Genomic DNA, 23902 nt, shown 5'->3' with positions numbered 1-23902 from the left:
GCTTGCTTCCACTTATCTGTGCCACACAGGGCCCCTGGGAATTGGAGGGGCCAGGAATCAAGCAGGACCTGACATCACCACAGGCCCAGAGGAGAAAGATGCCTTCTGTGGGCACTCAGCACTTTGTAGGCTAAGTGTCGTGCACATCCTGTACTTGTTGGGTTTTTAACATGTCAGGCCCTGAGAGGCTTCACAGTGCCTTCCGAAGTGCTGACAAATCCTGCCCTGAAGGGGCAGATCTCACTCAGGAGGTAGCCACCATCTCATACCACAAATGTGGCTGTCACTGGCTACCCTGGATAGTCTCCTTACATGCGTGGAGGTCACAGTGCATGGTGTTTGTGGCCCTGCCTGCCCCTAAAAACAGTCTGCTTTGAAGGGAGCCAACCACCTCAGGAGACTCACTCAACCAGACAGTGGTTTGCACTTTTAAAAAAAGGTTTATTTTGTGTATGAGTACTCTGTCTTCATGCTGTACCAGAAGAGAGCAGCAGATCCCATTACAAATGGTTATGAGCCACCATGTGGTTGTTGGGGATTGAACTCAGGACCTCTGGAAGAGCTGACAGTGCTCTTAACCGTTGAACTGTCTCTCCAGCCCCAGTGGAGTGTATCATTAATCCCAGCATGCAGCAGGCAGAGATGGGGGATCTCTGAGTTGGAGGCTAATCAGGACTACAAACCGAATTCAGACCAAACCAGGCCAAATAGTGAGGCACTTGTCTGCAGAAACAAAAAACAAAACAAACAAAAGCCTGTCCCAGGGTTCTGGGGACTTGAGGTTCATTGCAGTACTCATAACGTCAGTTCTTCACAGGGGACTCCCTGAATCTAAAAGCCTAGTCCGAGAGTTAAGTCTAGTCGCTAGGTGTGGAAGGTTCTGGGGCAGGCACCCCCCCCCCCCCCCCAACTTGTTAGAAGAGTACTACAGGGACTTAGGGTGCCACAGAAATCTGCAGAAAGGACCCCTGGCTCGCTGGGGCTCCGCTTTGCCAAGACGGGTGAACTCTGGAGGCTAGTCAGAAATGCGCTGGCAGCTTCCGGGAGGGGCGTGGTCGTCTCGAGGCGTGGCATAGGTGGGGCGGGGCGACCGCACTAGGTCGGCAGAGGCAGGAAATCGGGGCTGGTCCCGGCGGCGAGCAACCCTGTCCCTATCTCAGCTCCACCGCGCGTTCCCTACCCCACCCCCTGCCCCCCGGGCCTCGCCATGGACTCAGCGGAGACAGGTAGGGGGGTGGGAACCGAGGGGGGCCTCCCACCACCGCTCCTCAGCTCCTAAACCAGTGAGCCCAACTTACCCCGAGCTATCTGACAGCCGGGAAAGGAGTACCGGCAGGGGAAGGAACGAGGGGGTCCCCGAGCACCTTGGAGACCCCCGAGGTGCATAGTGCTCACGACGCCAGCCCCCGACCCTCGGATTGCCCAGCAGAGCGGGCACCCCGGATGCCTGGGGGAAGGGGCCCAGGAAGGGGAAGTGGCCGCTTCTGCTTCTGATTGTACGATGGATGGGGGCAGGGTGTCATGGCCAGTATCCCTGCAGGTAGCCCAGAGGCATCAGGCCAGGGGGCGGCGGCAGAATTGTGACTAGAACTGGGTTATGTTTCCGGCTGTCTTTGTGTGTCGAATGTCATTCAGTCCTGTCCCTCGTGGTTTCAGCCATACTCGCGTGTGTTTATACTGCAGGCTAAGTGCCTATGTGTCCCACGTGCTTTTCCATCTGTCTGGCCTGGGGTCCATGTGGCTCCATTGTCAAGCCAGCCCTCTACTCCAGCATTCATATGGCAGCTGCATCTGTTTCCTTCCTTTGCTTATGGGTCCTCCCCTGTGTGGTGGCTCTGTTGCTGTGAGCAACCGCTTCTCTGATTTTGCCTGGATCCATCTGTGGAATCAAAAATGACCCCACCGAAGTGCTATTTCTCTCTCTCTCTCTTTCCCTCTCCCTCTTTCTCTCTCTCTCTCTCTCTCTCTCTCTCTCTCTCTCTCTCTCTCTCTCTCTCTCCCCCCCCCCTTCCCACCTCGGCTTGAGAGTGGTTGAGGTACATTCTGATTGGTTTGCCACCACTGTGGGGAGACACTGGTTGGCTCATGTTTTCTTACACTTCCCTCCCCCAGAGCTAACCCCAGCTCCTGAGGGCAGGAAGAGATACAGTGACATCTTCCAGAGCCTGGACAACCTCGAGATATCATTGGGGAACGTGTGAGTCTGAGCCTGTGTCACCACATTGGGTTGAGCTCCCTAATTATTTGGGTATCATGCTGCCTCATATCTGAATACCCTGACTTCCAACCTCCTGAGCCTAAGACAGGAACCCACCCCCACCCCCAAACACCTGAGCCCTCTGGTATTCTAGATACACAGGTATTTGGGGTCTATCTTAAAAGTGATACACACACACACACAACCTCATAATCCCTTAAAAAATGGTTGAAATAGCTATGAGCAGGTATTCTGTGAACCCCTAAATTGCCTATGGTCCTTCCAACCCTTTCTCAAGTCTTGTTTTTAGAAAAGGACCTCCTGACCTGGGAATGGGGATGTAGCAGCTGCATAGCATTCACAAGGCCCAGGATTTAACCCTGCCTGTACCACAAAAGGGGTGGGGGTAAGGGCCAGCTGATACGATGCTTGTCTGGCATACACAAAGCCCTGGATTCCATCCGTAGTAATGCATAGACCAGCCAGGGCGGTGCTGTGTGAATGTAACTCCAGCACTGAGGAAGCAGAGGCAGAGAATCAGGCCAACACTGAGGTGAAGGCCTACCAGGAGACAAGAGCTTCTGCTTCAAAACAAACTGCAGCCTCACCTCCCTCCCCTAAATCCTCAGATCGGACCTTCTAAATCACAGATAATATCAAAGACTATCTCTTCCTTCTCCCTCAACTGTTCTGGTATCCCAGGACTTTTCCCCAACAAAGGACAGTCTGAACAGAAATGGCCTCCTGACACCATTATCTTTCCAACCCCCAGGACTTTTGATCCGCTGTCTGGAGACCCTGTACTCAGAGAAGACCTGGAGCCTGACAAGGCTGACACAGCCACTGTGGTCACTGAGGAGGTAGGGGCAGGACCAGGGTGCTTGGTGAGGAAGCCCGCTTGCTGTTTTGCTTGCTTCTGAATGCTGTCTCTCATCCTCTCTTGCCCCAGAACAGTGAAGCCAATTGTTGGAGTGATCCCTCCCCAGAAGGTCCTGTAGCCCTCACAGGTAGGGGAAGGTTTCATACAAGGGTGGGGGAGTAAGGAGGTCATTCCTTCATCGAGACATCACAGATCTTGTTCTGTGCCTGATGCAGGGGACAGAGCAGAGTCCACAGTGGATCCATACCCCTGTCCTAAAGGATTCCCCAGTCTTAGTAGTGAATTTGTAAATTATGATGCAGACAGTGATTTCTAAGGGAGCTTTAGGGAGCCATGAAAGTGTGGAACAGAAGCCATGGGTCTGGTCTCAGGGTTCAAGGATGGCTTCCACAGAGGGGCTGGGCTCAGGAATTTTCCTATTTGTCCCAGAGGAAGAACTGGATTTGCGACTCATTCGGACCAAGGGTGGTGTGGATGCTGCCCTGGAGTATGCCAAAGCATGGAGCCGCTATGCGAAGGAGCTGCTGGCCTGGACAGACAAGAGAGCCAACTATGGTGAGGCTTCCTTCCGCCCAGCCTCTGAAGGCAAGCATGACCCAAACCCCAGCTGCCTGTAGACCGCTGTCTCTCCTCTCCCTAGAGCTGGAGTTTGCTAAGAGTATCATGAAGCTCGCAGAGGCTGGCAAGGTGTCCATTCTCCAACAGGTACCAGCCCTCCCCAGAGCCCAACCTCCCCAGATCCTCCACCTCTACCCATTCAGTTCCTGAGCTAGCCCTATACTCCACCCCAGAGCCAAATGCCACTCCAGTATATCTACACCTTGTTTCTGGAGCATGACCTCAGCTTGGGAGCCCTGGCCATGGAAACAGTGGCCCAGCAGAAGAGAGACTACTACCAGGTAAGTCCTCTCCTGCCACCCAGGAGGAAGCCCCTCTGCAGTCTCACTTGGAGGAAGCTGGAGCCCAGAGGTGCTCAGGATCTTTTCCAATGTTCCTTCACTGAGATTAAAGCCCACCTTTCTGTGAGACTGCAAAACACATACAGAATGGTGCTTTCATTTGAGAGGGTATTAGGGAAGATATTTCATTTGTGGGTGTATTAGGGAAGTCTCTGCCAGAAGAATTACATCCTGGTCCCAAATCTTACAAAGTTCTTCAACTTAGAAATACCAGTTTCACAGGGCATAGTGGTTCATGCCTCTAATCCCAGCACTTGAGAAGCAGAGGTGGGTAGATCTCTGAGCTCAAGACCAGCCTGGTTTATATGGTGAGTTTCAGGACAGCCTGAGACCCTGTCTTGAACAAACTAGAATGAAACACTGATTTCAAGCCTAGCATGGTGGTACACACCTTTAATTCCAGTGCTGTGGAGTCTGAGGAAGGTAAGAATCTCTGAGGTGGTGACCAGCTAAGGTTGTATCTTATCTTAAAAACAAAGAAACAAAAAGATTTGTTTCAGAGAGAGCAGATAGCTCAGAGGGTAAAAGTGCTTGTAGCTGGTCTTTCTGCTTTGTGGGTTCGTCTTTGACACACCCTTTCCTCCCAGCACCCTCACACCCCACCCCATTTCTTCCTCCTAACACTAGTTAGGAAAGAAGGAAGGATAGAGGGGAAAGAGAGAGACAGATCCCTTAATTTAATTTCTTTCCTTTTGTTTCTTCTTTGAACACTACTAACAAACTACAACCAAGCCCCCAGAATGACCAACAGCTACAGACCCTACCTTTTGGGGTGCTAGCATTTATATACCATCTGAAAAGTTCCCAGAATTCCAAACTTCACACAGTCACAGAAACTATCTGCAGCTGGCAAACCACGCCACTGCTAGAGCATGGGGCAAATCCTGGTCAGCTGCTGGGGACAGTCTGAAGCGGCCCCACATCCTCTCATACCTGGGATTAAAATGAAAACACATTCTTGTAATATTTCTCTGTTTCTTAAAGAAACCAAGATTCTAGAATTCTCACACATTTACACAATTTAAGACAATATAAATCTTAATTGAAAGGTTCTCAGGATGAGTGCTTCTCAGGAATAAAAACCTCAGGATGTCTGGATTCCTGAAGAAAAGAAGGGGTGATCACACAACTTTCTGCTCATGTACTTGGACCTAGGGTAGAAAAAGCCTGGTTAGGAAGGAAAAAGAAGAAGAAGAAAACAGATTCATTCAGAAAAGGGTTCAGGTTTGGTCTATCTAAGGGCTGGGCAGGAAACAGAACAGATGGGGTCCTGAAGCTCCTTTTCCATCCCACGACCATCCTCCACTCCACAGCCTCTGGCAGCCAAAAGGATGGAAATTGAGAAGTGGAGGAAGGAATTCAAGGAGCAGTGGCTGAAGGAGCAGAAGCGCATGGTAAGGCCAGGCGCAGGTGGGCCCTGCCCCGAAGGGTGGAGTCCTCTGCAGGCCAAGGGCTTATGGTCCTCTTATTGCCTCCAAGAATGAGGCAGTGCAGGCACTGCGGCGCTCCCAGCTCCAGTATATTCAACGCAGAGAGGACCTGAAGGCTCGCTCCCAGGGGTCCCCTGAGGACCCCCCTCCCCAGGCATCTCCCGGATCCAACAAGCAACAGGAACGCAGACGGCGCTCCCGAGAGGAGGCACAGGCCAAGGTCTGAAACACAGTATGAAGATTCCCTGACGTCTGGCCACTCCCACTCTCCAACTCCAGCCTGCTTAAGCCCTCTCTGCCTTGGTTTCCCCAGGCACATGAGGCGGAGGCTCTGTACCAGGCCTGTGTCCGGGAGGCCAATACCCGTCAGCAGGATCTGGAGACCACCAAGAGGCGGATAGTGTCGCATGTACGCAAGCTGGTGTTACAAGGAGACGAAGTGCTTAGGCGGGTAAGGCCCTCCTCCACGGTCACCCTTGGTTCATTGTCCTTGGGCACCACTGTATGCTCCTTTCCTCTGTTCCAAACTCAGCCCTGAGGCCCCGGGACGCCATCTTTACTGCAGGCCCCATCCCCGGACAACAACCCATACCTAGTCCTACAGCCTACCAGTGACAGGCCCCGCCCTCAAACGTTGGCTTTGCTCATTAGTCAGGGTTAGGCTCAGTCCCCTGGATTCTAGGTCAAATATTCATCCTTGCAGGTGACGCTGGGCCTGTTTGAGCTGCGAGGGGCGCAGGCAGAGCGAGGACCCCGCTCCTTCTCTGCTCTGGCTGAGTGCTGTGTGCCCTTTGAACCTGGCCAGCGCTACCAGGAGTTTGTTCGGGCACTCCAACCTGGTGCCCCACCACCGCCATCTCCCGCCTTCTGCTTCCAGGAGTTCACACCTGCGCTGCCCAGGTGGGCCCTAGGGCCGGGCTTGGAGTAAGCCCACGAGGCCCGTGCCAGGTTTTACTATACGTATATACTATGCTTCACCTCCACCACCCTAGCTTGCCATGCTCCCTAGCTGAATCCCTTACTTTCCTAACTCGTCTCTATTCACTTCAGTGTTTCAGAGATGTTTGTTTGGTTGTTTTCGAGACATGGTTTCTCTGTATAGCCCTGGCTGTCCTGGAACTCAATCTGTAGACCAGGCTGGCCTTAAACTCAGAGAGATCCTCCTGCTTCTGCCTCCCAAGTGCTGGGATCAAAGGCAGGCGTGCACCATGACTACCTGAGCCCCGGATATATTTGAAACAGGGTATCTCTAGGTAACCCTGGCTGTCCTGGAACTCACTTAGTGTCTTTTTATTTACTTTATTTTTATTTAAAGAATTATTTTTATCGACAAGTATGTGTGCATGCCACCTGTGTGCAGGTGCTCTCAGAGGCCAGAAGAGGGCATTAGATCCTGTGGGATGAGTTACAGGTGGTTGTGAGCCAACAATGTGGATCCTGGGAACTGAACTTGGGTCCTGGAAGAGCAGCCAAGAGCTCATAACCACTGAGCCACCTCTCCAGCCCTCATGTGTTTGCTTGCTTGCTTGCTTTTAAATGGCTCAGTGGCTTTCGCTGGGGTGCTTACAGGATTGTGGGAGACTTTTGATGAGTTTTCCCAGCCTAGGATACTTAAGGGACCAAGATTGTCCTAGACACCAGAGCTTTTGGACCTATATCCTTGGAGTTGGGACCCAGACGCCATGCCCACTTGCTGTCACAGTTCCTGGGGATCAAGCCCTCAACCCTCTCTTCTCCCAGTTTTCCTCAGGACACAAAAAAGAAGTTTTCAGGGCCTCTACCCACAAGGCTGGAGGAGGGTTCCTCTGAGCCTGGCCCTTGGGAGGATGCCAGCTTAGGCAGCCAGGGTAAGTTCTTTGAGGCCTGTGGGTAAAGGGCCTGGGCTTGGGCCAGCCTGATTGACCTGTCCTCACACAGGGATCCCAGGCAGTGATGTGGACAGTGTAGGTGGTGGCAGTGAGTCCCGGTCCTTGGATTCTCCCACTTCCAGCCCAGGTGAGGGTAGGATCTGACCTTCTACCTAGCCCACACCTGTGCCCTGTTACCTCCATCCTGTGTCCTCCAGCTCCTTCCAGGCACTGATCTTTAATCTCCAACCTATCTCTTGGCCTCTGATCTACCTCACACCCTGGTCCTCCAGTGTGGATCTACTCACTGTCTTGGTGGGCATTTCCTCTAAGCCACCAGACAAAGGCCTGACCCATTCCTAAACTCTTAACCTCCGATCCCTGACCCTTTCTCCCAAGGATAGCTCTGGGAGGTTTTGAAAGCCCTGGAAACCAAATCTGTCTCCTTAGACCTAGCCTGTCCCATGCCCACCATAATCCTGCGTCTGTGCTCCTCTGACCCCAGGTGCTGGGGCCCGCCGGCTTGTAAAGGCGTCCTCCACAGGCACCGAGTCCTCAGATGACTTTGAGGAGCGAGACCCTGCTGGTAAGGCTGGACATAGGTAGCCAGGTGGGCTTGTAGGGACAAGAGGGTGACCCTGACAGCCTTGGCTTCCTTCCTTGCAGATCTGGGGGATGGGATGGAGAATGGAGTAGGCAGCCCCTTCAGGAAGTGGACACTGTCCACAGCTGCTCAAACCCACCGACTACGACGGCTGCGGGGCCCAGCCAAGTGCAGAGAATGTGAAGCCTTCATGGTCAGCGGGACAGAGTGTGAAGAGGTGTGACCTGGACTGGGGACTTAATGACCTCTGCAGACTTTCACTAGACACACGGACCTGAGATGATCCCTACAGCCTTTTTGCTCTAGGGCCTACCTTTGTCTGAAGATCTCTGTCTCTCTCTCTCTCCCTCTTTCCCTTTCTCTCCCTCCCCCCCTCCCTCTGTCTCAGTGTTCATTTGTGTGTGTCTGTGGTGGGGGCGGGGTGCATTAGTGTCCAGTGTGAGTGGGTGTTAGAGGATGGTTTAAAGGAGTCATTTCTCTCCTTCCTCCACGTGAGCCCTGGGAATCAGACTCAGGCTGTCAGGCTTGGCAGCAAGCACCTTTGCCTGCTGGACCATCTCACTGGTCTCTTAAGCATCCTCTATTCCCTGGCTTTCTTGTTGACCTCCTGATATCCTTCTTGTCTCCAGCTGAACTCCTAACACTGTGACCTCCCCTTTCCCCAGTGCTTTTTGACCTGTCACAAGCGCTGCCTGGAGACCCTCCTCATCCTTTGTGGACACCGGCGGCTTCCAGCCCGGGTGCCTCTCTTTGGGGTCGACTTCCTACAGCTCCCCAGAGATTTCCCTGAGGAGGTACCCTTTGTGGTTACCAGATGCACAGCTGAGATAGAACACCGTGCCCTGGGCTTGCAGGTAGGTGACATCCTCATTCTTGATTGTCCCCACAAGTGACCTGTCCCCACTGATGGCCAGATGATAAGCCAGGCATCTCTTACCCTACAGGGTATCTATCGGGTCAGTGGGTCTCGGGTACGTGTGGAGCGGCTGTGCCAGGCCTTTGAGAATGGCCGGGCACTGGTAGAGCTGTCGGGGAACTCTCCTCACGATGTCACCAGTGTCCTCAAGCGATTTCTTCAGGAGGTAGGTGTCTCCAGGCCAGAGGTGGTGGGCAGCCTCTGGTTGAGGCCCATGAGCAGCCCACCCACACTCCTGTCCCCACCAGCTCACTGACCCCGTGATCCCCTTCCACTTGTACGGCGCCTTCATCTCTCTGGCAAAGACCCTGCATGCAGACCCTGGGGACGACCCTGGGATCCCCAGCCCCAGCCCTGAGATTATCCGCTCGCTGAAGACCCTCTTGGTGCAGCTGCCTGACTCTAACTACAGCACCCTGCGGCACCTGGTGGCCCATCTGTTCAGGTGTGCATGGGTCCCTAAGCTTTGAATCATGGCCCTCTTTCCCTGAACATGTAACTGCTTACCTGTATGGTTCATATTAACCTCTGACCTTTCATATTTCTTCTGAGCTCTGAACTATGAATACCCACACCTAACTCTAACACTGTCCCTGTGTCTGGCTGGTTTCAAGCAGTGGCCTGGCCAAGTCACCAGCCTAGCTTACAGGTCCTCCACTGATGTTTCCAGTTCCATGCCTGACTAGTCTCCCTACGCATCCTCAGGGTGGCTGCTCGGTTTGAAGAAAACAAGATGTCTGCCAACAACTTGGGAATTGTATTTGGGCCTACACTGCTGCGGCCACCAGATGGACCCAGGGCCACCGGTGCCTACCCTGTGGCCTGTCTGCTGGACTCCGGTCACCAGGCTCAGCTTGTCGAGTTCCTCATTGTACACTATGAGCAGATCTTTGGAATGGATGAGCTCCCTCTGGCCTTGGAGCCCCTGACCCAAGACCCTGCCGTGGTTCCTGCACTCCTCGAATCCAATCCCCAGCACCCAGCCTCACTTCTTGCCCAAGACACACAGCCCCTGACCGTAGCCTCAGATTCCAGCCCAGCCCTCAAACAGCACAGTGCCCTGGAGAAGTGTCCCGAGGTCACACCTCCTGAGGTAGGAGCTGGCTTGCCCCACAGATGTGGGGAGGGCCCTGTCTGTGTTTAATTCCCCTTCTTTTGCACAACTGGATATTGAATCCAGGGTTTGATGTGCCTTGGGTATGTGCTCACCATGACGTCACACCTCCAGCACTTTCTTTAAGTTTCTTTTTTTAAATTATTATTTATTTATTTATTCATTTTATATATGTGGGTACACTATTGCTGTCTTCAGACACACCAGAAATGGGCATCAGATCCCATTACAGATGGTTGTAAGCCACTATATGGTTGCTGGGGATTGAACTCAGGACCTCTGAAAGAGCAGTCAGTGCACTTAATTGCTGAGCCATCTCTCCGGCTCTGCAGCCAGTGTTCTTAACCAATGAACCATCTCTCCAGCCCCGACTTCCTGATGTACTTGCCTGTTTATTCTGTTGTTTTATCTGACTTTGAGATAGGGTCTTTCTCTGTGGTCTTCCTGCCTTGGTGCTCTGAGTGCTAGAGCTGTAGTTAGGTGGGCACCTCCTTTCTGATCATCTTCTTTTCGCTTCAAAATTTGTTAGGCTAGGCATGGTGATGACTTTAATCCCAGCACTTGGAAGGCAGAGGCAAATGGATCTCTGGGAGTTCGAAGCCTGGTCTACAGAATGAGTTCTAGGACAGCCTGGGGCTACACAGAGAAATCCTGTCTTGAAAAACCAAAAGGAAGGAAGGAAGGAAGGAAGGAAGGAAGGAAGGAAGGAAGGAAGGAAGGAAGGAAGGAAGGAAGGAAAAGAGAGAGAGAGAGAGAGAGAGAGAGAGAACGAAAGGAAAAGAAAAGTATCTTCTTAGCATGTGGTAGTACATGGGTGCATGATGTTGTGGAGGTCAAAGGACAGTGTTCAGAATCAGCTCGCTCTTTCCCCTCACTCTTGCTTCTGCCATGCTTCACACTCCAGGCTGGCTGACCCTGAGGTGTCTGGTGAGTCTCCTGAGTGCTCTCCATCTCGCCATAGAAGAGCTGGTATTATGGGTATTTACCCCCCAAACTCTCGGGGTTTTTAACTTATTTACTTAGTGGAAGGGGCACACAGGCATAGGTGTGGAGATCAGAAGACAACTTGCAAGAATCTTTTCTCTTGGTCTACCTTGTACAGTCTGGAGATCAAACTGATATTGCCAAGTTCGGTGGCAGTTACCTTTATCCACTGAGCCATTTCCTCAGCTCTGACTTGACATGTGCTGGCCGTAGGGGATAAACACGGGTTTATAATAAACACCTGGGCCAGCTCAGCACCCATTGTTAGAAGTATCAAGCACCAGGCCTTGCAGGTCCATGAGTGAGCTAGAGAGATAGTCAAAGACTTCCCTCTTTTGGTGTCTGAAGCAGAGGAAAAAGACCAAAACTAGGCATGAAATCGGGCACATGCAGCATTATGAGATCCTGTGAAGAAAGGAAAGGGCGTGAAGGGCTGCCCACGGTGAGGTCTGGAGGCGTCTGCAGCAGGAAATATAACATGGGCAAGTCTTTGGGGACAGGTGGCTTTGAGCAAAGACTGGCATGATGACATAGGGGCAGAATGAGGCATGGTCAAATCTGGGAATCACTGTACCAGGCAGTAGGAACAGAGCAGTGCAAAGGCCCTGGGCTGGGAGCATCTGCAGTCCTGTATTGTACTGTGGGAGTAAGAGAAGCAGGAAATGTCAGGAAGCAGCCTGCCAATGAGTCTCAGTGGCAACGTGCTCCTTGGCGTTTGGTTCTCAGCACCAGAAAAGAAGGTGTGGCTCTGCCAGTTCCCAGGAGCACCAAATGAGCTCTGGCTATGTACAGACTGTGTGTATTGAGACAGGGTCACTCACTGAACTTGCAGCTGAACTGGCATGCCAAAGAGCTCCCGGGACCCCCGTCTCCACCCTACAATATAGACGTCACAGCGCTCCCAGACTTGCTGGGCATTTTACAAGGATGCTAGACATTTCAGACTCGGGTCCTCTTAATTCACTGAACTTCCTCCAGAAATCCCTCAACAGGGGCTTTACAATCGTGAGTCACACTCTGGGTTTCTTCCTCCAGCTTGCAACTCTGCAGAGGGACCAAAGGGAGGAGGAGGCGGAAGACACCAGAGATGGGGCAGGGGACGGTGAGTAAACTAGGGAGCCCTCACTTTGCCCCAGGGTTGCTTGGCTGACTGGTCACTCCTGGGGATACATCCAAAGACGCTCAGTACTTATCACTCCACAGGGCCGAGCCACTACCCTGAGGACGTGCTCCTGGGAGCACAATCTCGGGGCCACTTCAGCCGCCAGCCAGTGAAGTATTCCAGGGGAGGTGTGCGACCAGTGACTCATCAACTCTCCAGCCTGGCTCTGGTGGCCTCCAAGCTGTGTGAGGAGACTTCTGTCCCTGTCTCAGTAGTGCACCGAGGTAGTTTGAGGGGACGAGGTCTGGGCCCTTCTGCTGCCTCCCCTGAAGGTGGCACCCTGCGCCGGAACCCTTTGCCCAAGCACTTTGAGATCACCCAGGAGACAGCCCGGCTACTCTCCAAGCTGGACAGTGAGGCTGTGTCCAGGACCACCTGTTGTGCTGACCCAGAGCCTGAGGAGTCTGAGGAGCATCTCTGACCACCCACCATCGTGAGAGACGCAGAACTGAACTGATGGTCCTATATGTCTCCCTACCTGACCCAACCTGGTGACCAAACAAATTCAGTGGGGAGTGGGGAGAGATGGGGTTACCAGAGAGTTCAGGTAATGAAGATTACCTACCTGTGGGAGCCCCTAAAACACTTGTTCCAACATTTCCCTGATAGAGGAGATTTAAAACAGCTAGGCAAGACAGGTGCAGGTGATTCGGGGTCAAGACTCAATGGTCAATACAGGTCAGTAGATCCTTGGGGTCTACCCCAGTCTCTGACCTCTCAGACAGGTGTCTGACTGGGTCATAATGACTCCTGGCCCTGCTACACTTGCCTCCCTGACAGACTCCAAGTGAACAGGTGGCAGCAGCTCAGCCTGTCACCTTTTACTCCTTTCTTTCATTGTTTGTTTGTTTGTTTGTTTGTTTGTTTTGAGCCAAGGTCTCATTGTGTAGCTCTGGCTGGTCTGGAGCTCCCTTTGCGAACCAGAAATCCTCTGCCTCCTCAATGCTGGCCAACTCTGTGTTCTTACAACCTCCAAATAAAACCATATCCCGCGGCAGCGGGCTGGCTGAACACAATAGTGCTTCAATAGGGCCTCCGTGGAGCCTCGCAGACCTTCATTGGATCTCCCAGACCCACTTAGAAGGAAAGAACCCATTCCTGCAAATTGTCTGACCTATACACATGCACAAATAAAATAAATGTTTAATTAAAAAATCTGCGGGGCGGTAGCACCACACACCTTTACTTAATAATAATCCTAGCACTCAGGAGGTAGAGGCAGGAGGATCTCTGAGTTGAGGACAGCCAGGTCTACAGACTAAGTTCCAGGACAGCCAGGGCTACACAGAGAAACCCCGTCTCGGGAAAAACAAGATAAATCTTGTATGTTCTTGCACATACATCTTTGTGCTGGAAGGTTGACAAAGTCACCGGTAAGAGCAGCATCCTTTACCCCTTTACTACTGAACAGATGAAGGAACCAAGGCTTATAAAACACACCCTGTGAAACCTACAGGCAATTAGTGTAGGGCCCGGAGCCCAAGAGCCTGAGTCACCCAGGCCCTGCCAGAGCTCTGTGTCCCTGATCCGGTTCTACACAATCAAATACAACTCGGTGCAGATAATCGGGACAATGGGGCTGTGTGCTGCGGACCGGGGGAGGTCAGGGGAGGAGGCTGCAGGCCAGAGCAAGCAGCAGGCTGGGGTGAGACCACGGGAAGCAGGCTAGAGCTGCAGCAGTGGGGCGAGGGTCCAGCGGGGAGATTGACGACTGCAGAGTGGGGCGGGGCTTGCAGCTCGATATACGATTGGACAGAAACAGGGGGGCGCCCGCAGAGGCCCCCCGCTGTGGATCTTTCCAGGTGACTCAGCCCCAAAGGCGCGAAAGGGCAAGCACGTGAGGGGGACGGAGTGGAAGGGTGTTCCACGTGGGAAAACCGGGCTGTGGGGAGGAGGTGGAACGGCCAGTTTCAGGAGACCATACTTCCGACGTGGGGGTGGGACTCTCCAGGGGGCGGGACACCCCCTCCAGGGCCAAGAGCTAGGGCAGGTATGGGCGTGGCCTTGAGGCCACGCCTCTCCCGCCTCCTCAGCCGGGGGCTCTAGGCACACCAGACGCTGCTGCGCAACCGCTGGGTTGCAGGGCCATGGGTCTCAGTCCTGCCTCAACCCACCGCGAGCCCGTCCCATCTGCCGCTTGACTGGAGGCCCAGGTAAGACGAACACCAACCGGTTCAGGCTGGGCGCAGGCGGCCGAAGAAAGCGAGGTGCGCCCCCTCTTCTCCACAACCCCTCTCCTAGCGCAGGGTTGTCTGCAAATACCCTCTTTTGTCCTGGAGGCCTCTTTGGCCCTCGGTCCCACCCAGGAATGGACTGCTTTCAGAGCTCTTGCGCGGAACCCTGCCTGTAACTCAGCTTCTGGGCGGTCTCTCTGTCTTCTCTGCTCGCGCTAAGTCCCCTCTGTGCCTTGGCACTGCCCTCCGGGTGTTGACCACGAACCTCGCTCTGGTGTGCACACGCCCCCTGGCCTCTGCGCTGTGCAAGGACCCTGGCACGGGTTTTCTTAAAGCTAACCCCTGCAGCTCACGTCGCCTTTGTGCTGCCCCAACCAACCCACCCACACCCATTGGAAAACACAGGTGTCCAACCCGGTCGCGGATTAGTGGCACGTGGCACTGAGTTGCAATGCGGATGCATTTGCTCCGGGTTCTTAAGATTTTAAAAAGGAAGAGAAAAGCCGATCAGAGAACTTTTTAAATTGTTATGGCAGCATTCAGCAGAGGCTAGCGGGTCTCTGTGATTTTTGAGGCCAGCCTGGTCTCACAGCAAGTTCTAGGCCAGTTAAGATGCATCGTGAGACCCTGCTTTATGAGTAGATAAACAGAGCTTACTTTTTAAAGGTCAATTGGCCACAGACTTCTTGCACAGAGGGCCCCTGAGTCTGTAGGTTGCACTTACCCAATTTTGATTCTTGTCTCTGGCCACTGCGGTGTTGAAGCAAGCGTCCTTCCGTCTGGGGCCAGCTGCACTGATCTGTCTTTCTGTACCCACAGGTGGTCATCATGGGCCAGTGCTACTACAATGAGACCATCGGCTTTTTCTACAATAACAGCGGCAAGGAACTCAGCCTTCACTGGCGCCCCAAGGACGTGCTGGTGGTGGCCCTGGGGCTGACAGTCAGTGTGCTGGTATTGTTCACCAATCTGCTGGTTATTGCAGCCATCGCCTCCAACCGACGCTTCCACCAGCCCATATACTACCTGCTTGGCAACCTGGCTGCTGCTGACCTCTTCGCTGGCATGGCCTACCTCTTCCTCATGTTCCATACTGGCCCACGTACCGCCAGGCTCTCCATCAAAGGCTGGTTCCTGCGACAGGGCCTGCTGGACACCAGCCTCACGGCATCAGTGGCCACGCTGCTGGCCATCGCGGTGGAGCGGCACCGCAGTGTGATGGCGGTGCAGCTGCACAGCCGCTTGCCCCGGGGCCGTGTGGTCACACTCATCGTGGGTGTGTGGGTGGCTGCACTGGGTCTGGGGTTGCTGCCTGCACACTTCTGGCACTGCCTCTGTGACTTGAACAGTTGCTCACGAATGGTGCCCCTGTTCAGCCGCTCTTACTTGGCTGTGTGGGCCCTGTCCAGCCTGCTTGTCTTCCTGCTCATGGTAGCCGTCTACACACGCATTTTCTTCTACGTGCGTAGACGGGTGGAGCGCATGGCGGAGCATGTCAGCTGCCATCCCCGCTACCGAGAGACAACACTCAGCCTAGTCAAGACAGTTGTCATCATTCTGGGTGAGTGGGTGCTCTGACAACAGCTTTAGGAGGCGAATCTCCATAGGACCCTGGGAAACTGAAGAAGTGACCTGATAAAGCAGTAAGGGATTCTCAAGCAGACTCCAAAGAGGAAAAGATGCCCAGCAGCCAGCCTACACAGAGGAGAAAAGGCTAGCCTTCAATTTTCATCTGTTTCTCAAAGGAAACCATTTAGCTGGTCTTTTTTGTTTGATTGATTGTGTTTAAGGCAGAGTCTCTTGTAGCCCAGGCTAGCTTCATGACCTTGCATTCCTTAGTCTTTTGTCATTCAAGGGGTAGGGCAAGCAAGCATTCTTCCAGCCAATTGCCATCCCCAGCCCTGGTTGTTTTTGCTGTTTTGTTTTTGTGAGATAGGGTTTCTGTGTAGTCCTAGAACTCACTCTGTAGACCAGGTTGGCCTGGAACTCAGAAATCCACCTGCCTCTGCCTCCCAACTGCTGGGATTAAAATGTGGGTCACTGCATCCCCAGCCTTTCTTCAGATTTATGTTTTACTTGTGCATGAGTGTTTGTGTGACTATGAGATTGTGTCTGGGTTTGTGCAATGTGTGTGTGTACATGTGAGGCTAGAGGCACCCTGGACCCATGGAGCTGAAATTACAAGCAGTTTTTAGCTGTCTGATGTAGGTGTTGGGGACAAGACTCTGCCACCTGCTCTTAACCATTGAGCCGTCTCTCTCTAGCCCTGGTTGTTACTCTTGCTTAGTTGTTTATTTGGCTTTGTTTTGAAGTTGGGTGTCACTGTGTAGCCCAGCCTGGCTTGGAGCTCACTCAGTAGACCAGGCTGGCCTCAAACTAACACATCCATGCTTCTGTTCTCCCCCACACACATCCTCCCCCAGTGCTGGGATTTAAAGTTCTGGGCTTTGGGTTCACTTTTTTTTTCCCCCCTCGGGGTTTTGTGAAGTTCAGGTGGACCTCAAACTCCCTGTGGCTGAGGCAGGCCTTGAAGCCTTGATCTTCCTATTTCTGTTTCCCTGGGTTGATGGGTATGTGCCAGCATGCCTGGCTCCCCTTTGGGGTTTATTTATTTGGGGAACTAGAAAGATGGCTTGGTGATTAAGAGTACTTCCAGTTCTCCCAAAGGATGCAAGTTTAATTCCCAGTACCCACATCAGGCAGCTCATAACTACCTGCAACTCCAGCTCCAGGGGATCTGATGCCTTTTTCTAGAACAGCACCTCCATGCATGTGGCCTACACTCGTACGCTCATACCCACACATGTAAATAAGATAAATCTTTTTGTAATTTATTTTGTGGTTGTGCACACACATACCACAATTATTCTGAGGACAGCTTCTGGGAATCAGTTTTCTCCTTACTCTATGTGGGCCCTTGGAATTGAATTTGGGTCCTCGGTCCCTCTGCAGGGCTTTGTGGTTACTTTGGCTCTGGGGTACAGGAAGATCACTATTCCAAGATTGATTCTCCCCAGTGATATCTGCCCCCTCCCCCAATTCTGTAACCAGCTTGTCCTGTGATGAATCCCTGTCCCATCCCTTATTAAACAAACCTTCTATACAAGGCTCCAGGGCCCTGGGATACTTTATCCCAGTTAGCAAAGGTGTCATGCTAGCAGGCAAATTAGAGAAAGGTGTCTGTCCTCTTTTAGCAGGCCTACCCATACAGGGAGCTTGTGTGGTTTGTGCCACTCAGTTGGTCACTGCCTGAGCACAGAGCTGTTTAAACAAGTCTCCTGGTGGTTCACAGTCAACCCCCTACTCCCAGCCCACTAACCCCACTCCCTGCCTTTGTCCTACAGGGGCATTTGTGGTGTGCTGGACCCCGGGCCAGGTGGTGCTGCTCCTGGACGGTCTGGACTGTAAGTCCTGCAACGTTCTGGCTGTGGAGAAGTACTTCCTGCTCCTGGCAGAGGCCAACTCGCTGGTCAACGCGGTGGTCTACTCCTGCCGAGATGCTGAGATGCGCCGTACCTTCCGCCGCCTTCTCTGCTGCATGTGTCTCCGCTGGTCCAACCAGAAGTCTGCCCGTTACTCGTCTTCTGCCCGGACGGGTGCCAGCACCAGAATCATGCTTCCTGAGAATGGCCACCCACTGACGGACTCCACCCTTTAGCACCTTGGACCTTGGACAGGAGCTTCAGCTGCAGCCCATGGCCACTTGCAGAGCCTGTGACTCAAGCCAGCCCAGCAGATGCATGGCTCTTCAACACTCCCTGCCCCAGGGACAGGGAGTCTGCCTGCCCCAGGACACAGGGACTTGGGGACATCTCCATGCACCTGGGGAGCATCCAACTGGGACTTGGCAATCTGGCTCTCAATCATCTCAGGTTTTAGGTTTTTTAACAGACATTTTCATATTTTTACTGTATATCTCTGGTATGTCTGTGGACTGCTGCTTCCTACAGGGTGCTGTAGCTGTTGGGATAGAAAAGGTGAGAGTTGCCCCAAGCTATATCACCTAGGGTTACAGGGTAGACCAGAAGGGTACTGTCTTCCTGAGGCTACTTTTGGTTGTTTTGTTATGCTTTTGAGACAGGATCTCTTGTAGCCTCGCTGGCCTTGAGTTCACTGTGTAGCTAAGGGTGACCTTGAACTCTTGATGGTCCTTACTCCACTCCCAAGTGCTAGAAAAGCCTGAGGGCTCACAGGCCTCCTTTAGCGCCGGGACCCACATGATACCGAGCAAGCCTTTCCACTCTGAGGTTGCAGAGTTGGGTTTTGGTTTAGTTTGGTTTAGTTTTTTTCCACTGTTTGGTGGGTGTTTTGCCACTACTTCAGTCAGTCTGTCCCAATGTCCTGAAATTACCTATTATGACTCAGGGCTACTAAGAATCCTTTAACATGGAATCCTGTGGCCCAGGCTAGCTTTGAACTTGCTGCATAGACTAGGCTGGTCTTGAAATCCATTGTCCTGCCAGGCAGTGGTGGCGCACGCCTTTAATCCTAGCACTTGGGAGGCAGAGGCAGGTGGATTTCTGAGTTCTAGGCCAGCCTGGTCTACAGAGTGAGTTCCAGGACAGCCAGGGCTACACAGAGAAACCCTGTCTCAAAAAAACTAAAAAAGAAAGAAGGAAATCCATTGTCCCGCCTCAGAATCCTATATGCAGGGATTAGAACCATATGCTACCATGCCCAGCTTCTTGTCTTACAGATGTTTCTTTCCTTTTGCCTCTGTCCCTCCTCTAACTGTCCTACCTGTCTCCCTCTTGAAGAACCTAGAATGATTTCTGTTTGTGTAAACCTTTTCCTTCTGTCTCCCCCGCCCCCTTTAGAGTCAGGATCTCACAATGTAGCCCAGTCCATCCTAGAACACACTGTGCAGCTCAGGACAACTTCAGACTCTTAGCTGTCTTCCTGCCTTGGCCTCCTGGGTGCTGGGAATGACAAGCCATATTGAGATATAGCCTGTGTCTGACTGCATAGCTTGGAAAAGCAGATATTCGAGGGGGGACCAGAAGACTCCATGAGGAAGGGGCTTCAGTGTCCCATGGAGCCTAGAATTATTAGGTCACAAACTTACCTGGACTTTCTACTTCTGAGTCCCCCAAGACCTCAGATATGCCAGGCCTGAGGTTAGCCCCCCACCCCTACCCCCTGCCTAGAGAAGCCTCCTGGCAGGCAGGGTGAGCCATGAACTTGGTTCCCTGCTCTGCCTCACCAGAGAGGAGTCAGGATTATGTTCTCACTTCGGATTCACATTCGGAGTAACAGCAGGAATTTGAACCTCTGTCTTATCTGAGGTCAAATTCTTAAGGCATTAAAGCATCCCTTTCTAAAGAACTGGAAACGTCTCTGTCTCTCTACAGTCAGTGTTCCAGCTTCTCTCACTGCTGGAACCTTGCGTGCTCTAGGCTGGTTCCCCAGCACAGATCTACACATGAACCACGTCCAAAAGGAAAACGATGCAGATGGCACTGAAGGGCTGGACTGCAGTGGACCGTTCCTTCTTTATGGGTTCTTCTTTTTCCCACCCTTTATCCCGCTGGATTCACCCCATAACTAGATAGAAAAAGAAAGATAGAGGGAGAGTGATACTGAGATCTTTTCTTTCTTCTGGTGTCCTCTTTGAGCACAGCTACTAAGAAACCACCACCAACCCCCACACCACCTATGGGGCCCTAGCATTCATACACCCTGGAAAAAGTTCCCAGACTTCTAAACATCAGACAACCACAGAAACTCTCTGCAGCTGGCAAAACCATGCCTCATGTCCATGAAGGATAGTGTCCCTACCTCTTAGAAGCTCCAGCCCTACTAGACATGGGTCACTGTGAGTATGGAGGCAGCCAATCAAATCCTGAATTGGGGACCCCTCATGGCCTGCAGCAGTCAGCTCTGTCTTACCTGTCCTCAGTGGCTGTCAGCACCATCCAGATTCTGTTCAGGGATTTATCTTGTCAGCCTTTGTTTCGTTTTTCTTTTCCCACTTACCAGCAGTATGCTTTTTGTTTGTAACTTTGAGACAGGGACTCACTGGCACTGGCTGGCCTCTAACTCACTCTGTAGGCCAGGCTGGCCTCAAACTCACAAAGATCAGCCTGCCTCTGCATCCTGAGAGCTGGGATTAAAGGAGAGCGACTCCCTCTGCACAGATGTACTTGCACCTCTGTGCATGTGGAGGCTGGAGATGTGTCAGAAGTCACCCCTGAAGGCAGGGCCACCTTAGTCAACATAGCAGGGTCTCCGTCAAACCCAGAGCTCACCAACATAGCTAATCTCATGGGCAGCTTGTAAGGCAGGAGTTCCTCCAGTCACTCTGCCTCTGCCCTTGCATTTATGTGGATTTTTGAGGTTCTGAACTCTGGTCTTCACACTGAGGAGAAAGCACTCAGCCTTGCTTTTTCTTCTTGACTTCTCTGCTGGGTGGCATCCAGTTTTTGTCTCTCTTAGGCCACTGGAACTTAAGTCTTCTCCCTCCCCTCCCCCCCATCAGGCCTGTGCAGTGCTAGGCTGCTGTCTGACTTTTGGTATGTATAAGGCACACTCTGGGCCACCTTCAAGGCTTCTATTACTGTCTGTGGCTGGGGCCAAGCCTAGGGTTTCCCTTGTGCTTACACATTTGAGTTTCTTACTGGGTACCCTGTGACCCCCCCAGGTGCTTCCCCCCCTCCCCCAACATACACATGCTGCTTGAGTTTCCTCTTCAGTAACAACAAAAGGACCATGACTGACTTCCCAGTCGTGCTGACCCTTCACCAAGCCTTCACCTGAATTCTGTCTCTGAGCAAACATTCTGGGAGCTCTGTGACCCTGGACAGGGATGTGTGCCCTTTCTTTCTTTTTCTCTATTTGAGGAATCCCAAACAAGAGGCACAAAAGGCCTATGAGAGTTCTCTGTCTTGGGGTACATCCAAGGATTGGCATTCAGCAAAGTCTTCATTTTTTAGCCATGTGCTAGCACTTGCTAGGCCTGGAATCCTGGGATTGGACGGAATGAATGGGTCTAAGAAGCCCAGCAGATAAAAGCGCCCCCGTCAAGCCTGGCAACAAGAGTTCAATCCCTGGACCCATATGGTAGTAGAGTCTTGAAAATTATTCTCTGATCTTCATACTTGTGCTATGGTGTGCAAACACACATGCAAGCACACATACACACAGGATGACAAAAAATTTTTAAAGAATTATTTTTTTGTATTTGAATACACTGTACAGATAGTTGTGAGCCACCAAAAACTTTTTAAAGAATTATTTATTTTTTTTGTATATGAATACACTATACAGATAGTTGTGAGCCACCAAAAACTTTTTAAAGAATTATTTATTTTTTTTTGTATATGAATACACTATACAGATGGTTGTGAGACACCATGTCATTGCTGTTTTTTTTTTTTTTTTTTTTTTTTTTTTTTTTTTTTTTTTTTGGTTTTTCGAGACAGGGTTTCTCTGTGTAGCCCTGGCTGTCCTGGAACTCACTCTGTAGACCAGGCTGGCCTCGAACTCAGAAATCCGTCTGCCTCTGCCTCCCAAGTGCTGGGATTAAAGGCGTGCGCCAGTACCGTCCGGTGGTTGCTGGGTATTGAACTCAGTCAGTGCTCTTAACCACTGAGCCTGACAAAATTTAAAAAAAAAAAACAAGTTGAGGTCACATAGAATTGACTTCTCCAGCAGAGAAAAGTACTGGGTTCCAGCTTCCTTCTTGCCATCTACACAAATCTACACTTTTCATCTGCCCCTCAGCCTGATAAAAGTTTGGAAATGGGTTAGAGGAAGAGATCGTAGGGAAAATCTGTGCACTGTGTAGAGAGTGGCTTTGTGTTATTCAGACGCTGATTTTGTAAACTCCCTCCCTCTCTCCCCTTCTGACTGGTTTTCATAAGCTGATAGCCGAAGCCTACAGTGAAGCAGGAGATGGTAGGCAGGACTTCCGGGGAGAGATTGAACTCGGAAAGTGTCAGGCTCTAGAAGCCCAACACAGAGAAAGAAGTAGGCTCAGGTACTCGAGACTGAGAAGTATCAAGCCATGAGGCAGACACAGAATAATATAAATGGGTTAGTAGAAGTTGTACAAGTTACTGGGAACCAGCCTAGCTCTAAGGCCTAGGTATTTATAAATAAATAAGTCTCTGCATCTTTATTCAGAGCTGGGATGGGCGTAGAAGGTCTGTAGGGATATAACAGGATTCTGGTGACCAGCCAAAGGAGACTATGCTTGAGGGGCCAGGACTTACGGGAACCAGTTGTATAGCTATCCCTCAGGCTGGATGAGGTCACTGCCATGTTGAATTAAAAGTTGTGTTCATTCATGTATGACCTCACAAGTTTGGACCACGAATATGCTTTTATAGAAACATAGGTCATATGGATGGGGCTGCTCTCCTCAGTGAAGGTTATAAACCCACAGTGACAGAGGGAGAGGGAAGTTAATGACACATTTCAGTGCTGTAGCTGCCCATGCACCTATGAGGAACCTCAATAAAGTCTCTGGTTCACAAAACTGGACTTGACTGAAAGTTTTTCTTTGGTCAGGTTAACCTCCTTATCTGGAGGGGTTCCCCCAGAAAAAGTCACATAACGGGGACATTGATGCTCTTGAGGTTGGAAGAGTTCTTAGGAAGAGTGGGGTACCCTGAGGCCTGCTGGGGAGAACTCCAGATGTGAGGAACTGTGGAAAGGAGCAGAAATGTGGAGCCTGCGACACAGGTGTCAGAGGTCTTGAGAAAGAGGCAGGACTGGGGAGTGGGAGTTCTGAGGAGCTGGGGGGCTGTGAGGAGGAGCCACAGCTCTGAGGCATTAATTGGGGCAGTGAGGGGAAGGGGGAGGCAAGAGATCAGTTACTAGTGAATTTGACATCAGTTTAGACTATATGAAGCACTGTCTCAAGATGTTGAAAACTTAGGGTGCAGACGTAGTTAGGTTGGTAGGATTTTGTCTGGTAGGCATGCCACTCTGGATTTACCAAACAGGGCCCTGTGGCACAGACCATTTATCCCAGCACTTAGGAGGTAGAGGTAGAAGTTTGAAATCATGCTCCAATCATAGCAAATTCAGTCAAGCTTCATTACATAAACGAGCTTGCATTCAGCATGACCTTTATGAGACTCTATCTCAAGTTATTTTTTGAAACAAGGTCTGCATAGCCCTGGCTGTCCGGAAACTATGTAGACCAGGCTGGTCTCGAGTCCACAGAGATCCGCCTCCCTGATGCTGAAATTAAAGGCTTATGTCACCAGGCTCACACACAAGTTTTTGAAGTTTTGAGGAAGGGAGGTATGAAGATGGGGAGCGAGCAGTGAGGATGCAGGCCTCTGAGGAAGGAAACTCAGATGTGGATGGCTGTGAAGAACCTGGGCCCTGTGAAGAAGTGATAACCTAAGCAGATCCAGGACCAGAGAGAAGTCAGAGGCACTGGACCACGCAAGGGGTGAGGTCCTGTGAGGGAGGGAAGTGCACCAGACTTAAGCAGATGCTGGCTGTAATCGTTACCATGGCAACCCCAACCAGGTTCTTACTGGCAGTTGAGAAAGCAAGTTTCTAGCTAGTCGCTGGGGAGGGGGAACAGTGCATGCTGCTGATTGGTGACGGCGCCCACAGGGGGCGTGTCCCGGGGGATGGGAGGATCAGAAGAGAATCCCTGTTTTCTAGACAGCCCT

General features: G+C 51.8%; 2 protein-coding genes across 3 annotated transcripts; both read left to right on the top strand.

The window, feature by feature from the left end:
• The first annotated feature begins 957 nt into the window (after nucleotides 1-957).
• On the top strand, nucleotides 958-13109 carry Gmip (GEM interacting protein). The gene is made up of 21 exons (XM_034520831.2): nucleotides 958-1226; nucleotides 2113-2197; nucleotides 2970-3057; nucleotides 3147-3204; nucleotides 3507-3632; nucleotides 3718-3782; nucleotides 3869-3976; nucleotides 5350-5430; nucleotides 5516-5686; nucleotides 5780-5917; nucleotides 6170-6366; nucleotides 7207-7313; nucleotides 7384-7461; nucleotides 7819-7899; nucleotides 7980-8134; nucleotides 8583-8771; nucleotides 8862-8999; nucleotides 9082-9278; nucleotides 9539-9926; nucleotides 11967-12033; nucleotides 12135-13109. The coding sequence occupies exons 1-21, from the start codon at nucleotides 1208-1210 to the stop codon at nucleotides 12512-12514; spliced, it is 2916 nt and encodes a 971-aa protein (XP_034376722.1). The 5' UTR covers nucleotides 958-1207; the 3' UTR covers nucleotides 12515-13109.
• Nucleotides 13110-13241: 132 nt separating this feature from the next.
• Lpar2 (lysophosphatidic acid receptor 2) lies at nucleotides 13242-19592 on the top strand. 2 transcript variants are annotated; one of them, XM_034520832.2, is made up of 3 exons: nucleotides 13242-14246; nucleotides 15087-15828; nucleotides 17612-19592. In XM_034520832.2, exons 2-3 carry the CDS (start codon nucleotides 15096-15098, stop codon nucleotides 17923-17925), a joined length of 1047 nt encoding a protein of 348 aa, XP_034376723.1. In that variant the 5' UTR covers nucleotides 13242-14246; nucleotides 15087-15095; the 3' UTR covers nucleotides 17926-19592. The 2 variants fall into 2 exon arrangements, with proteins under 2 accessions (XP_034376723.1, XP_076770474.1); XM_076914359.1 differs by lacking the exon at nucleotides 13242-14246 and having other exon boundaries at nucleotides 14254-15828.
• The last annotated feature ends 4310 nt before the right edge of the window (nucleotides 19593-23902 follow it).

Source organism: Arvicanthis niloticus, chromosome 16, assembly GCF_011762505.2.
Source record: "Arvicanthis niloticus isolate mArvNil1 chromosome 16, mArvNil1.pat.X, whole genome shotgun sequence".
Classification (NCBI taxonomy): domain Eukaryota; kingdom Metazoa; phylum Chordata; class Mammalia; order Rodentia; family Muridae; genus Arvicanthis; species Arvicanthis niloticus.
Note: the sequence above shows the minus strand (reverse complement) of the source record. Positions and strands in the feature narration are given on the sequence as shown.

Bases quoted from the DNA above. Each gene is read 5' to 3' on its own strand.
- Gmip (XM_034520831.2), top strand. The intron at 3,977-5,349 runs GTAAGTCCTCTC...TCCACTCCACAG, and splicing joins AGAAGAGAGACTACTACCAG to CCTCTGGCAGCCAAAAGGAT. The intron at 7,314-7,383 runs GTAAGTTCTTTG...GTCCTCACACAG, and splicing joins TGCCAGCTTAGGCAGCCAGG to GGATCCCAGGCAGTGATGTG.
- Lpar2 (XM_034520832.2), top strand. From the start codon at position 15,096: ATGGGCCAGTGCTACTACAATGAGACCATCGGCTTTTTCTACAATAAC. The intron at 15,829-17,611 runs GTGAGTGGGTGC...TTTGTCCTACAG, and splicing joins GACAGTTGTCATCATTCTGG to GGGCATTTGTGGTGTGCTGG.